Source organism: Tenebrio molitor, chromosome 6 (genome assembly GCF_963966145.1).
Source record: "Tenebrio molitor chromosome 6, icTenMoli1.1, whole genome shotgun sequence".
NCBI lineage: Eukaryota > Metazoa > Arthropoda > Insecta > Coleoptera > Tenebrionidae > Tenebrio > Tenebrio molitor.
Genome location: NC_091051.1, coordinates 14,662,516 through 14,676,495, shown reverse-complemented (window position 1 = coordinate 14,676,495; position 13,980 = coordinate 14,662,516). Strand labels below are relative to the sequence as shown.

At 41.5% G+C, this 13,980-nt stretch overlaps 2 protein-coding genes across 4 annotated transcripts in view; both read right to left on the bottom strand.

The window, feature by feature from the left end:
• The window catches only part of LOC138133809 (serine-rich adhesin for platelets-like), a 53,269-nt gene that overhangs the window by 3,322 nt on the left and 35,967 nt on the right, over window positions 1–13,980 (bottom strand). For both annotated transcript variants that reach the window (XM_069051766.1, XM_069051767.1), the window contains exon 3: window positions 30–745. In XM_069051766.1, the coding sequence (XP_068907867.1) occupies window positions 30–745 (716 nt within the window). The remainder of the gene's footprint in view (window positions 1–29; window positions 746–13,980) is intronic.
• Window positions 932–10,460, bottom strand: Pits (Protein interacting with Ttk69 and Sin3A). Of its 2 annotated transcripts, none has more exons than XM_069051770.1 (4): window positions 9,371–10,460; window positions 3,753–4,019; window positions 3,412–3,692; window positions 932–2,711 (listed from the first exon to the last, which is right to left on the bottom strand). In XM_069051770.1, exons 1-4 carry the CDS (start codon window positions 10,203–10,205, stop codon window positions 2,586–2,588), a joined length of 1,509 nt encoding a protein of 502 aa, XP_068907871.1. In that variant the 5' UTR covers window positions 10,206–10,460; the 3' UTR covers window positions 932–2,585. The 2 variants fall into 2 exon arrangements, with proteins under 2 accessions (XP_068907871.1, XP_068907870.1); XM_069051769.1 differs by having other exon boundaries at window positions 3,412–3,701; window positions 9,371–10,450.

Genomic DNA, 13,980 nt, shown 5'->3' with positions numbered 1-13,980 from the left:
ACTGGGACAATGTGCATAAATTTACAAACCTGGTCTCTTCTGCTCGACAGGTTTCTCCGTAGAAGCGTCACTTTCTGATACTTCGGAAATTGCTTGCAATTTTTCTTGTAACATTTCCATACTGGGAGTGACAAATTTCTTATCTTCTGTTTTCTTCACAACAAATTCGTCCCCACTTGTATCTCTCGGACTTTCTTTCCCCTCATCGTTCACCGGTTTTGCCAGGTGCTTTTCGGCAGCCTCCTGTTCTACGTCAGGCGTTATTGATTCGTTTACACCTTCTTCTCTGATTTGTTGCTTTTCCTTTGCGACTTCTTCTCTGATTTGTTGTTTTTCCTCAACCTCGATTTTTACGTCAGATTTTGTGTCTGCTTGCGGTGCTTGCGCTTTGGACTCTTGAATTTGTTCCTTTGCTACCGTCTTTTGTTCTTTAACTGCCTCGCCGTTTTGATTTACCAACGTTCGACATTGTCCGTGAAACGAGCACACCATATCTACACATCGGACGTTCTCCGAGCACTGTCTTACTGGTTCGTCGGCATCGCCATGAGCTCTTTTGTGTTCAGGAACTTTGTATATGCCTTTACCTATGTCTTTTAACGCTTTTCTGACTTTCTCGATCAACGAATTGGCCTCTTCAAGTTTCTCTTCGAAATTAATATCTTGGGCTACAGGAACCATTTCAAGATCGGAAGAAGATGGCAAAGATCCTTTCGACTGCCACAGCGTTTCGCATGGCCTACACCTGAAATAACAAATAGTTCTTCATATCTTTCTTTCATTATCAAACTCTTAACGAAACTTTCTACGAAACTACCCATTTGACCGACAGCGCTGATTACGCTTTTAAAATAGATTGTGGTGATTTTGTGGGCATCAACGGTTAATTTTGCGCGATCGGTTAATTGGCGAGAGAAATAAAAAACTGGTAGACATTGATTATCTCATTTTATTTGACATCCACTAACAGCAAAGATTGTACAAGCTTTCAAACAAATTAGATGTCAGTTGTTATACAAATTAACAACTACAAAATGTACAAGATTGACATTGTCAATACAAACATCTGTGCATTTATCACAAATTTCAAAACTCTCAATGTTACAAGTCCTCTACTTTTAGGGCCAGAGAAGTAAAAAATATTTTCTCTCACTTTTATTGGACATGAAACTCACAATGTTTATCGACATCATAACGCCACATAAAAATTTTATTAGTTATAAAAAAACACTGCTTTCGTCGTATACAATCTAATAAAAATTCTTGTGCATGTGTATGATGTACTCCAAATTAAAATCAAACGGTTAAATTGATTATTCCCGAGGTAAGTGGATCGGGATGGTCGTCACTTCTTTGTCAATTAATGCAGTTAACAATGTCGTTTTAGGGTATACAAATATTTTATTTACAAGGTCTATACAAGAATTCAATGTGGTCGTTTTGTTTGAAGCATTGTTTAGGAAGAATAAACTCATGTGAAAAAAAAATCTGAAATAAAATGGGATTGACTTTTTTTGGATAGTTTTACCGTTATATTCTCACTAAACAAGCAAACAAATGTGAGAAGACCTTGAACATTAAACATGGTATAAATATACAAGTTAAATGTTATTTTAATCAAGGATTTTCTTTAATTATCGTTCTTACAATATACCAGCGAGTTTTGAGTTCCTATAAATGAAGTGTGACACTTCACGTTTTGACTAGGTTACTTTCCATAAATTAAAAAAAAAGCCATGGCCCAAGTGTACCATTAATAACAAAGTTCTATCAAACTAATAAAGAACGGCATTTCCAAAATCTGGTAGATTTTCCATGTCGTTAACAGCTGATGAATATACAATATTTACAGCTTTCTTTATAAGAGGCCTTTTATAGTATGAACAGTTTTAAACAACAAAATAAAACTAAATCATACTTCCAAAAATAAATAAATTTCACACTAACAACTAGTCGAGTAATTACAAAAGTTATAAAATTTTACTGGCTAGTTGTGCGTATAAAATTTATTTTTCAACACCTAAAACTAACTTCACTTAAATAACATATTTTGTACATTTTTTTGCAAGTTTTAGCACGATTTTTTATGTACAATATTTACAAATTATAACGTAAAACGTCCAATACACAAATCTATAAAGCTGAGACAGACAAAAAATCAGATTGAAAAATGTTTTTAGGCAGAAAACTGACGTTTTTCCACGTCCTTGAATCAAAAATCAAAAAAAAAAAAACCAAATCAAGAAACCGAAATTATCATTTCACTACCCGACTCATTTTTATATGTACATTTTCGGCGACGTTAGCCATATATATTTTCTTGTTTTAATTCGGTGGGTATACAATCATAAGACGGACAGATGGACGACTTGTCCAAGATAAAACTAATGTTTCGACACAGCCTTCTTCGCTTCAATTTTACATATCAACCGGATTACTGACAAACTGCATTGTAAATCCAGCTTCTTCAAACTTTCGCCAGCAACTTTCAACAAATCATCTCTTTCATTTTAAAAAGAGACATCTCGACTTGTGTTGTCGAGTTATAAAGAGAGCCTCGCACTTGGTACTCAATGCATCCAATATTAGGTTTCCCGCTCTTTCTTCACCTTGTACTCTTCTCCGAGTATCGTCGCTATTTCGCCTTGCATGAACGCCCACGGCACGTTCGAATTTGCTAATGGGCACTTCTCTCCGCTGGGGCAATAAACCTGGAAAAAATACAGTTCGCAATCAACTCCCCCAGAAAAAAAAATAAAGGCGTTTATAAATAGCAAAACGAGCACAAGCAACAGCGCCATAATTTTCTACTTGATTGGAGAATAAAACTTAAAGCATTTATTTAGTTGTAACAGCGACCGGCAATAACTGTTCATGTAAATTTTTTATACTTCATATGCAGTAAAACAATTCGTGGAAATGTTGGATAATAAACAATTCATGTAACGATTAAAACAGCAATAATAAACAACGCGCAGTACCAATTCCAAAAATAGATTCGCACCATTGTGTGCATCCGTTTTTGTAATTTACATTTTGAACAGTGACTAATGCTAATATTTGATCTATTTCAATTACTCAACTTGACGTGACCCCCGTTGTTTAATTGTCAATTTTGACAACAATGTCAACGACCTCCGAGTTGAAACGTCAAGATCAGCTGACACAAGCCCTATAATTACGAGCACGTAGCAATAAACGGACGAAACGATCGTCTGGGCTGGTAATTAGCTAAATTAAAATATCGGAAGAAGCCCCGACTACACAAACATTGAACGGGGTCATTTCCACTCGAGAGATGTCAAAATAAAACGCAAACAATCGATATCGGTCACGGATGACGTTCGCAACACGCAAATTTGATTGACAGCGCTGCTACTTCGCTTAAAAAAAAACAGTCACCAGCCGTACCTCTGAACCAGCCCCTTGTCTCTTGATGCTTTCTCTACTGCAAGGGAAACAGAACTTGTGGTGCGGCACCGACGGGCACTGCACGAAGTGAGTATCTTCTAGTCTTTCTTGGCAGAGAGTACATTTCAACGTAGTAGTTGTGGCGGGAGCGGTCGGAGCCACGTTGTCGGCGGTACCGCCGGTCATCGCATCGTTAGGTCCCATCGCACCAGCTTCCGTAGAAGTTACTGTCGTTGACGAGACGTGTCGCGAACCCGACGACCTTCTACCACTGGACGAACCTACGAGATCTTCACAATTAACAAAAGTAATTTCCGGTGTTCCACGTACACCGTTACTACCTGTAGAATTGGGCGAGTGTTGGGACCCCCTGGAGGCGGATCGCGGAGCGCCGCTGCTCGGGGGACTTCCACCGGCCGACCTGGGGCTGCCGGGGGGCAAGTTGTCGGCCACCGACATCAAAGCCGCCATCGGACTCTGTCCAGTACCACCCGAAGACTGCGTCTGTTGGGTGGTACCGGCGAGGGTGGGTTCGGGAGGAGAACCAGTTCGGTTGTTCAAAGGAGAGCCCGAACTAGAACCGTTAGCGCTTCCCACCGAAGCCGAAGCTGCAACATTAAAAGCACAAAGTCAGAAATGCACCCAGTGTGGGTGAGGTCAAGATATGCAAGGCCTACATCAGTAGAAATCTGGTTATGGTACTCGAAGCTTACGTTAACCATCTGGTACAGTCGGTCTGGCATAATCTACAAGTCTACATGGAAACTGTGCTAACACTGTTCGGTATTAGATCGGACTACCAAAAAAGACCAATTACATTTTTGTAAATTCTTTTTAGGTCGAGTTGAACGCCTAACGATAACGATGGGATATTCGCCATTACTGTGATAAATAAAGTTGTTTTTCTCCAACTCATCCTAATTTAAACTAACACCGGAATTATAATATGAGGCCGTTAACCTCAGACTTTAAATTTAAATATTATATTGTTTAGAAAGTGTTACAGACTGCACACTGTAAACGAGGAACTAACGCAAAAATGTTCAGAAACCTGAAAATTATTTAACATTACACAAGACAACTACCACGTAGAAACAAGTTGTTTCTGAATGATAATACATAATTGAGAGAAAATTTCTACTAATGCACATACACACTAACGGGGATTTAAATTATGCAGTTCTGAAAACAAGATTAGGATGACACACTTGAACATTAAAAATTTACTACTTTTTCATTTTTCAAATTTTGTGTTTAGTGCAAAATGACGTCGTGATCAAAGCTGTATTCTTTCAGTCAAGCAGTAATTCTTTGTTTCAATGATAAATTAACTATTTATGTGTTATCGCCAGGTTTGGACCACCCATAAGCAAACTGAACATACAAGAATTTCTATTCGTAGTAAAATATTATGAGATGGAGGCTCAAAATATGTGTAATAGTCCATTCTGCGAACCGTTATGTACAAAATTATGCATCTACATACTTTTCTGTTACTGTTTTTCCCCACTTTCCATTAATATTACCAACTTTCACAATTCCAACATTTTGTGGGTAAACTAAGATCAGCAGTATTCTTGGGTATTTATAATTATAACCCATACATTTTTAAAATTTTTTCTTTTATAATAAACATTATTGGATTGAATTAATAAAATTTATTGAAAATAAATGATGATTTAGTTTAATAGGGATATGGGTAATTATAGTACTGCAATAATTAGGCATACATAAACATAATAATAATAATTATTATTATATGTATGTAACAACATGCGTAATTGTAAAAAAAAATATGTAATTGAGAAGAAAAGTAACACAAAGGCGGCAAGTTTGTTTTCTTTCAGTTGGAACAGATAGAGCCGTAAACATGAATTTAGCGTTTTCGTTGTTGCCAACTTGAATAAAACTAAATATAGCAGGTGTAATGATTATTGTACTATAGCTTATAAATATTTACTATGTGTAAAGGACAACAATTCTTTTAACGACAAGATCGACCTTCTGGAAGTAATTATTATTCAAGAAACATCAGGTGAGTCATTCAGCAGACCGTCTAATTTACGTAAAGCGCACTTTTCGACACGATTTACATTCGTTAACGCGGCCGTAAACAACTTCCACCGTAAAGCAACAAAAACGGCGATACAATTTTCGAATAAATAATGGCGGAGATAACGCGACTCAACGCGAATAAAAAGCATTCTTCGCATAATCTTCCATTAAATAATATCGCATAAACATTCCAGAACCGGAGGTCTCGACGAATCCGAACGCATTCGAAGAGTGCGAATTTATCTCGAACCGTGAAATTTCCGACGCGCCACAAAGCATCGGACGCTGATAATTCTCCGACAGCGACAAACAAAACAACATTCGTCTGTTATGATGATAAATAAAACCGAAATGTTACGGGACGCACGTGAAAGATAAACGACGTGGCAACGTCGCGCGTGACGCCATTTCCGTTGCCTGCTGTTAAAAATACGTAACGCCTGAAAAAACTTGTGGTGGTCACATTCTCGGGCGGCGAACGTCGCCGACCCGCCCCGAACACGGACGAGCGCTAAAATTGTCACGATTTACGTCACGAGACGCACGAAACGAGGTCACGTGAGTGAAACACGTATCCGCGGCGGGTCTCTAGTTACCGACGTTGCCGCGGCGACCGCCACGGTCCCGGATCCGGCGTTGCCGATGTTCGTGATTGGAATTCGCACCGTCGGATCCGTTCCGACATTTAAAAATAATTGATACGAACCGGCAATAAACAGTGGAACTGGAATGACAATGGCGAGTGACCTTTGTAGAGTCGAGTCGTTACGTAAAAGTCTCTGCGCTGTTGCTTGACATTTGCCTTGCCAGAGAAAACTAGATTTGCAAGAACATCATGAACCAGATTCATGGCTCCGAGTGTCACTGCTTGATTAGCTTTTCAAATCGATGGTAAATAGCCTCCCGGTCGTCAATCAATTAACATGTTTGATCTGTTACTTCGTAAACATAAACGGGGACAGACGGAGATTACGCAACGCCGAAAACGAGATGTAAACAATAATACTGTCTAGTTTCAGTGTTGTGTTGTGTTACGTTGTGGATACGGGCACCTGCTCGACGCGTTTCGTGCCCAATTAAAACACCATCAATTTACAGGTGGGGCGCCCCGGATCAAACAAAGACCGGCACCGTCAAGCCAAAAAAAAAAACGCGGGTTCGATTATATCTCGTTTCCTTCGACCCAAAGAATGAAGGGAGAAGTTCCCTTGACGCGGACGGTACAGGTGTTTGATACCGTTGGCTCTAAGATACCATTATCTATTTCCTTACCAGACAGATGGCCAGGAAGGAAACGCGACCATCTGTCCGTAAAAGAACACAGGATTTCTTTCATGGCAACAAGGCCGACGGTCTATTTAACCTAATTATTGTAAAGCAGAAAGGTAGACCCGCATCTACCTGGGGCAGCTGGGGATAAAACAAACGACTGGAGAATGACACATCTCCGTTGGGTTACATTTACATAACGCGATTGACGCGCATCACGTGACGCGTTTATTATTAAAACTGGTTTTATTTACAATCGACATGCGAACAGGTGTGCTGCATCGCATCGCATAATAATTATCGACATGCGATCCCGTCTTTTCCGATCTAATAAACCCAACCCCCTCGACACCGAAAATGGATCGTTCGTTCGTTTGGTGCCATCCAACACAAGGAAAAAAACACAACTTTTCTACCCGCCCTGGCTATGAATCGGAAAAACACAATAAACAGAAGAATTTCTCTTGTGGGAAGCATACACAAAGAGCAATAAAAAAACATTAACAAGTTTATGACTGGGGAACAAAACAGTAATTGTTACGCCAATTTGAGATAACAAACTTTATTTATTAAGAACAATGAACAATTAAAGTTCCAAGTTTTTATATCCGACCCGATTTTAACTGCTTCAGCAATTGATTTGACATTTGCTAACTAGATTAATTAGAAAATAAATTGCATTTGGCAGTGCAGAGAAACCTTGTCTGGTGGAACACATCGGAAACCAGTTCGAAAAAAAAAGACGATCGAACTCCTCCACAAGAAAAAAAGAAATTTTGACGTGGTGCCTTAAAAAAATTGTCTGGGTGTTTGCTTGTCACGCGTATTTAAAACAATACAGCATGACTAAGAAAGTTATTGACATGCGAAATGGTCATACGATTTAAATTTAAAATGGAAGTCGTCATCACCCCTTCTATCAACAAATAAATCAACATGGCTGCTGGTCCCATTATCAAAATAAAAACCATCAAACAATAGAATGTGTCACGTCGGTGTTATCTGGATCGATTCGACATCTGACTCGTTCGGAAAACGCTGGAACAAGACGGAAAAAATCCAGGTATACCCGCAACATGGTCACGTCGTGGACCAGTTTCGATGCACTTTTTGCATTCGACAGATGCACATATACGTCGAGGGTTGATCCGTGGGAAACTGTCCAAGGTCATCCCGTACACACCATCCGACAAGACTGGTTCCACGAGACCCGTAGTTCTTCGGCGCAACGAGTTCAATTATTATTTATCGAACAGGTCTCGACGTGTGCGGTGGACTCATTACGGTCGTTGGAAAACGGCAATTGCACGAGTCGCGTACACCAACCATGCAACCTGTATCGATTTCGAAAATTTCCGCGTCGGGAAAAACAACTTCACCGCTGGGAAAGTTACCATAGAAACGATTCCACTGCTCTCGTTTGCATCCGCGAGAACGAAGCATCATGCAACGAACAACAAAACAATTGGGTTGGAAGAGCTGAAAATGTGGGGCAGGACCGTCGGGTTCCATTGAACTCCCCTCGCGATGCGGCCTGTTGGATAATAGTCGGAAACGAACCCGAACCGGGTTCCCACCGCATCGACCTGGACCACCTGAAGGCACACAAATGAGAAGAAAAAAAAAAGGAAAAAGAAGAGACGAGAAAGAGCTCCTATCGGTGTCAGAAACGCAACGGTAAACAGTGGAAAGGGGGCCAAGCCAGCCGGAGCTAGGCCAGGTAAACATCCATTAAAGTCATCTTATCTTCTGGGAATGCCACTCGTTGTGAAAGCCGATGGTGACGTAGTAGACGTGGAGTAGTAGACGGACAGGTAAGGCGGTTATTACAAGAACCGGTCGTACGAGACACACCGGGAACCGGTCTTGTGCGTGGCTCTCGACTCCACACAGGTCCGTAATCCATTTGGCTCGTCGACTGCTTTTTTACGTCACAAGGTTGACTCCGCCGCGATGGTCGGCGAGTGAAAGCGTCCAATTATCGTTGCGTTGCACACACCGTCCGACGCCAAATTGCGCTCCATCGTCGCCGTTCCGGAATTTCGAAATTCGATGGCATTCACCTCTTCGATTTCGCAACGAACGCACCCGGATGGGGGGACACGCAAGTCGACCCCACGCATCACGCACGGTTGCTCTTATCGCCGATATCGACGGCACGGTCCGTTATCAAGTGTCGCAACGTACGTAACGTACGACCGGTCGTAAGGCCGTGACGAGCCCGGATTTATTTCGGTGGCTGCGGCTCCGACGGACGTGTCGACGTGCACACGCCCGTGTCGTGGTGGCATCGGCGCTCTCCAAAATAAACATTACGTCGCGGACGAAAATCGAAATAGATCTGGATCGACGAACGTTTCGACGTTCCCCTTTAAGACAACGTTTTGAATGTCAGACGCCACCTATTTTGTTTTAGGAGCACAGAACTGGGCGATTTATGTTGATGTGTAGCGTCATCGTTACGTGCATAGAATACGTGACGTCACGCGAGGTCTCCTTTAAATGACAGGGCGCGTTTTGGTGGAAGAACAGATAGCGGTTCGGAATGAAAGCGTAACGGAACGCAAGCTTTGTGGCGCGGTATTTCCGAGAAAGGGCTCGGCAATAAAACTAAAATTCTCAGAAGTCGGCTCACCATTGGGCTTGAACGCGGTGGCGGTGTCGAAAGACGCGGTCCTGATGGGGTGTTTCTCCTGTTTGAAGGTTCTTTCCGTGGACACGACGAACGGCTGAGCTAGAGAAACTGCGGGGAGCGATTCGCCTCTGGTGAGGGGCGGTCTGACCGCGTTGCCGTGTTCCTCCACGGACATCATCCGCTTGGCACCGTTAATGTCGCCGTTGGAGTGGTGGTGACCGTGGTGGTCGTCATCGTCGGCGGTCGAGAGACCCCTTTTCAAGCTCTGTTGCTGGAGCGGCCCGGCCCGGCCGTTGGCCGAGTGATGGTGGGTCTGCAAAGAGGGGTGGTGGGCGGCGAGATGTGCCGCCGTGGGGAGACGCACCGTCGTGCGGGCCACCAGAGCGTCGTGCTCCTGGTTGGTCTCCATCTGCTGCGGCCTGGGCATCGCCGAGGTGCCGCGCGGCGGCGGGGGCGGCTGCTGCTGGTAGTCGGCCAACATCCCGGAGCGGGAGTGATGCAGGCCGTAGGTTCCGGAATGGTGGGTGCTGGCCTGCTGGCGGCTCGACGTGGCCACCACCTCGCCGTTCTGGTGCTCGTGACTCGACGACGAACTCCTGTGGCTCTTGGAGCCGTGCGAGGACGAGCGCTGCTCCTGGAAGCCGTGAGCTCGCTTCATCTGGCGCGCCGTCTCCAGGACGATCTCGATCCTATCGGCGCCTTCGTAATTGACGCAACCGCGGCACACCGCCTCGGAGAAGTCGTGCACCATGGCCCACGGCATCCTGGGCAGGTCGCACAGGTAGCAATGCTGCCTCTTGGCCTGCTGCATTTGCATGACCGACATCTTCACCATCTATCGACAATCCCAGTCACTGGTTTATAAAAACAAACTGCTGTCACACGCACATCGACCTCTGCGTAGGGCACTACGACATGGTCGCGCCTGAAACGGTTACTACGCACAACACTGCACCGTCGAACGCTGCACTAGAACTAACAGAACCCAGCGCCAGCGCTTTCTCGGACGGCGAGGAACGCGGCGGCGGCGGTCGAGGGGCGGGGGGACGGTCGACTGGCTCGGTAATCGTTATGTTGATGACGTCATGCCGCACCGAACACCAATAGCAAATATGGCCTACGTCACACTTTGCGCGCGCTGCACCGAACGTAGCCGGCCGCCGGAATAAATCAATAAATCCCGTCAGACCCGGCAAGAGTCACTTTGGTTGGACTTAAACGTGAATTAACAAAAATAACAGAATCAAGCTCGGACGACCAACCTGACTCCTCCGACGAGATGAGGTCGTTCGGTCGACTTGACCTGAATTCCGCAAAGCGCCACGTCAAAGAACGCCCAAAATCCCTATTTTACGCGGCGTCCATAAAAACGTCAGCTACGAAACGGCACCGGACATAAATCATCGACGACAAAAAAATCACAGATTAGATCAAAACCAACTGAATTTACACCCACGAGTCATTTATCGTCGCCTGCGCCCTATTCAACCGTCAAACGCTGTGTTTATGGCCGCATAAATATGCTTCCTATAGTCAAATGACGCACATCTTAACCTTTCATGCAATTTTCACTGAGCGCCCTGGATTTCCACGACACAATGCGAGCACGCAAACGCACGTCAATTTCTACTTCCGTTCTTCATTTTTACCCGTTCCCGATATTAGCGTAGGTCACGAATTTACTATTCGATACTTACGTTCATGTCGAAAAACCATCCCCTTAACCTCATTATGTCACCATACCCTCGAGCGCATGGGAAAACGATCACCCTCACGAACCCCCTAATTTTCCCCCCGCAAAATCTCGAAAGAATCATCACGACCCACATTTATCTACTTTATTGCAGATTTCGCCAAATTTTCTCGTAATTTTTTCGTGTTGTACAAAGCTAGGAAGTTGATAAAATTTTCATTAATAGAACACCAGATAACGTAAATATATGTACTCAGAATTCAAAATAATATGTTTATGTTGATGACACGACTCTAAAATAATAAATCACATAAAAATCGACTTATCTACATTTGTGTCTGTAATCGTCTGTGGAATAGTTTCCCATCTAAAATTAACTCGGAGATAAATTAACAGACAAAAATTACTAATTGACAGTTAACCTTCGCGGTACGTTAGTTGAACCAGCGGTAGTTTCATGATTTTCCCATAAACATAAATTAGACCCCGAGGTAAGGAACACAAGTTTCCGCGAGGAATTTTCTGATAATCACTTTGCATAATTTCGCCCATCGTCCCGGTCCCCTCTATTACCGGATCTTGTGCCTATCTATCGAAACCCAAACAACATAAACAAGATATCAGTATTTAACTGTATTTAAAAGAGAAAACCAAACACTAGATAACGGAAGTGTAAAGATCGTAAGGCACGTGAGCCATCCGTGATACGTCATCTTGGGCTTCGCAGTTTATTCCGTTCTGACGTAACGGCATCGCGACCAGTATACATAACAAAAAAAGACTACCGCCGCTGATATGTTCGGTGAGTAAACAACATTAAAGTTCTTGCATATCAATGTTTTCATGATGACCTCAACCGACGCTACGTAGTCCAGAAGCACGCCTTCATTTCTGAATACACATTTGCAAGTTTAATATCCATCTGTTTTCATTTTTAATCTTGACATGATAAATGACTTAACTTGCACCTTTTTGTCGTTGCTATTATTCTGTCAGCGTGTGACACTGATAGATTTGACTCCATATTGATCAAAAGTTTTCGCATTTTTTAAATCGGTGATTGCTTCCTCTCTGCAAAATTATTCGCAGGTACATTGTTCAAAAACAACTCGTGGAACATGCTGCTCGCTTATGAGACGTTTTACCAAAAATGAAGATCTACTGATTGGATTATGAGCTGCCAGACACAAAGAGAACGTTCGTGGTTTTCACAAAATCTGCTTTTGAAATAATACCGACCAAGCAGTTTGTTCTTTTGTTCTGAGTAACATAATTTTTTATTGTACTTTTGAAGGTCGTATGTTATAAAAAAAATGTTCTTTCATTTTGGAAAATAATAGGAAGAAACTGTTTATAAAGCATTATCAGTCAACTGATGTTTCGACATTAAACTATTTCTAGATTCTTCAAACAAACTAAGATTGTTGCCCTGTGCGAGAAAGCTATTATTAGCATCATACTTAATTAAAAAATACTTAAATCGTTCACTTAACTCGCATTGTTTCACCTTTACGTGTCTCCCTAAAATGTTAATGTCATTCTCGGTGGACCCCTAAATATTTATTTATGTGGATACCTACGAACAATGAAAAATCACTAATTGCGAAACTTGCTACAACGTAATTACCTTTTCGTGTAACACTGGTGCACTAGCAACTTACGGCATTCCGGAAAAGGTACATAACACTACAATTTTCCGGACAGGATGTTATACAAGGATTGATAAGAAAAAAATGTCATCACATTCATGATAAAATACAACTATTTATTGACCCTGTATTAAATATACAGTGTGGAATAAAATGATTTACATCTAGTTACCTTTGGAATTTTTGCACATGTAAATTTTCCTATACCGCTCGACTTTTTTTTTCGAATTGCCGAATTATTAGTTCTGTCAATAAATGTCATCAATCGAATTGACAATTTTTACAATTTACTAAATTGAATTAACAAACGTTGGTGGCCACTTTCAACACTAGCTATGACTTGCTTTTGTTAGCTCCTTTTTAATTTCAATCTTAACTTTGCGTTCATATCATCCCTTCGCAATAAATCACATTTGAAATTTGGATATATATTTTGAGGTTAGGCTTTCTTTTTTTTGTAGAGCGGCATTTCGTATTTTTACAAGGGTAATGTAAAGGTAACTAGATGTAAATCATTTTATTCCACACTGTATAAATTAACTAAGGGCCGGTTTCACCAACGGCAGTTAAAGTTAACTGTAGGTTAAAATGCTTCGTTACCGTAGTTACCTATTGTTGCAACAATGTTTTCGTATATTTTAACCTACAGTTAACTTTAACTGGCGTTGGTGAAACCGGCCCTAAAGACAATTTATTATTTTATGTATGTTGTACTTATAAGAAGTACACAATTAATTCAAATGGATATAACGGTGTAATATACCTACTGGGTAAGACTGAAACCTCATCCTTTTATTCTATAATAATTGTCTAAAATAAGACTATAATTCAGAAGTTTAAACACGTTTGACATTTTTATTGGTACTTTTATTCTTAAAGTTTACTCGCCATTATATCAATGTATGTATGTATGTATGTATGTACATACTGTCGATATCTTTGTCTTTTTCATCTGTTAAAAATATTTTCAAATTCTTACAAGAGTTACGTAGAAACAGGGTGGACCATTGTATAGCATATTCTCAATAAATCATATTTCTAATCATCCTAGAAATAATCTAGATTGAAAGTACTACAAGATCAATTTTTTATTTTTTCAAACAGACGCTCCAAATGGCGCCAGGACGCTAAAAAATGAAAATACAAATAGCACTTAATTTTTTTTATCCACTCCCTGGATTGAAAATACCACAGAGAACTAACTCATTTCTGATATGTATTAAAAATTATGAAGGAGTTATTGAGTTCAAATTAATTGACATAATAAT

Coding starts and splice junctions, on each gene's coding strand:
- Pits (XM_069051769.1), bottom strand. CDS start 10,205: ATGGTGAAGATGTCGGTCATGCAAATGCAGCAGGCCAAGAGGCAGCAT. Junction 3,702..3,752: donor ACACTCGCCCAATTCTACAG/GTAGTAACGGTG, acceptor TTAATTGTGAAG/ATCTCGTAGGTTCGTCCAGT. Junction 2,712..3,411: donor GACAAGGGGCTGGTTCAGAG/GTACGGCTGGTG, acceptor TATTTTTTCCAG/GTTTATTGCCCCAGCGGAGA.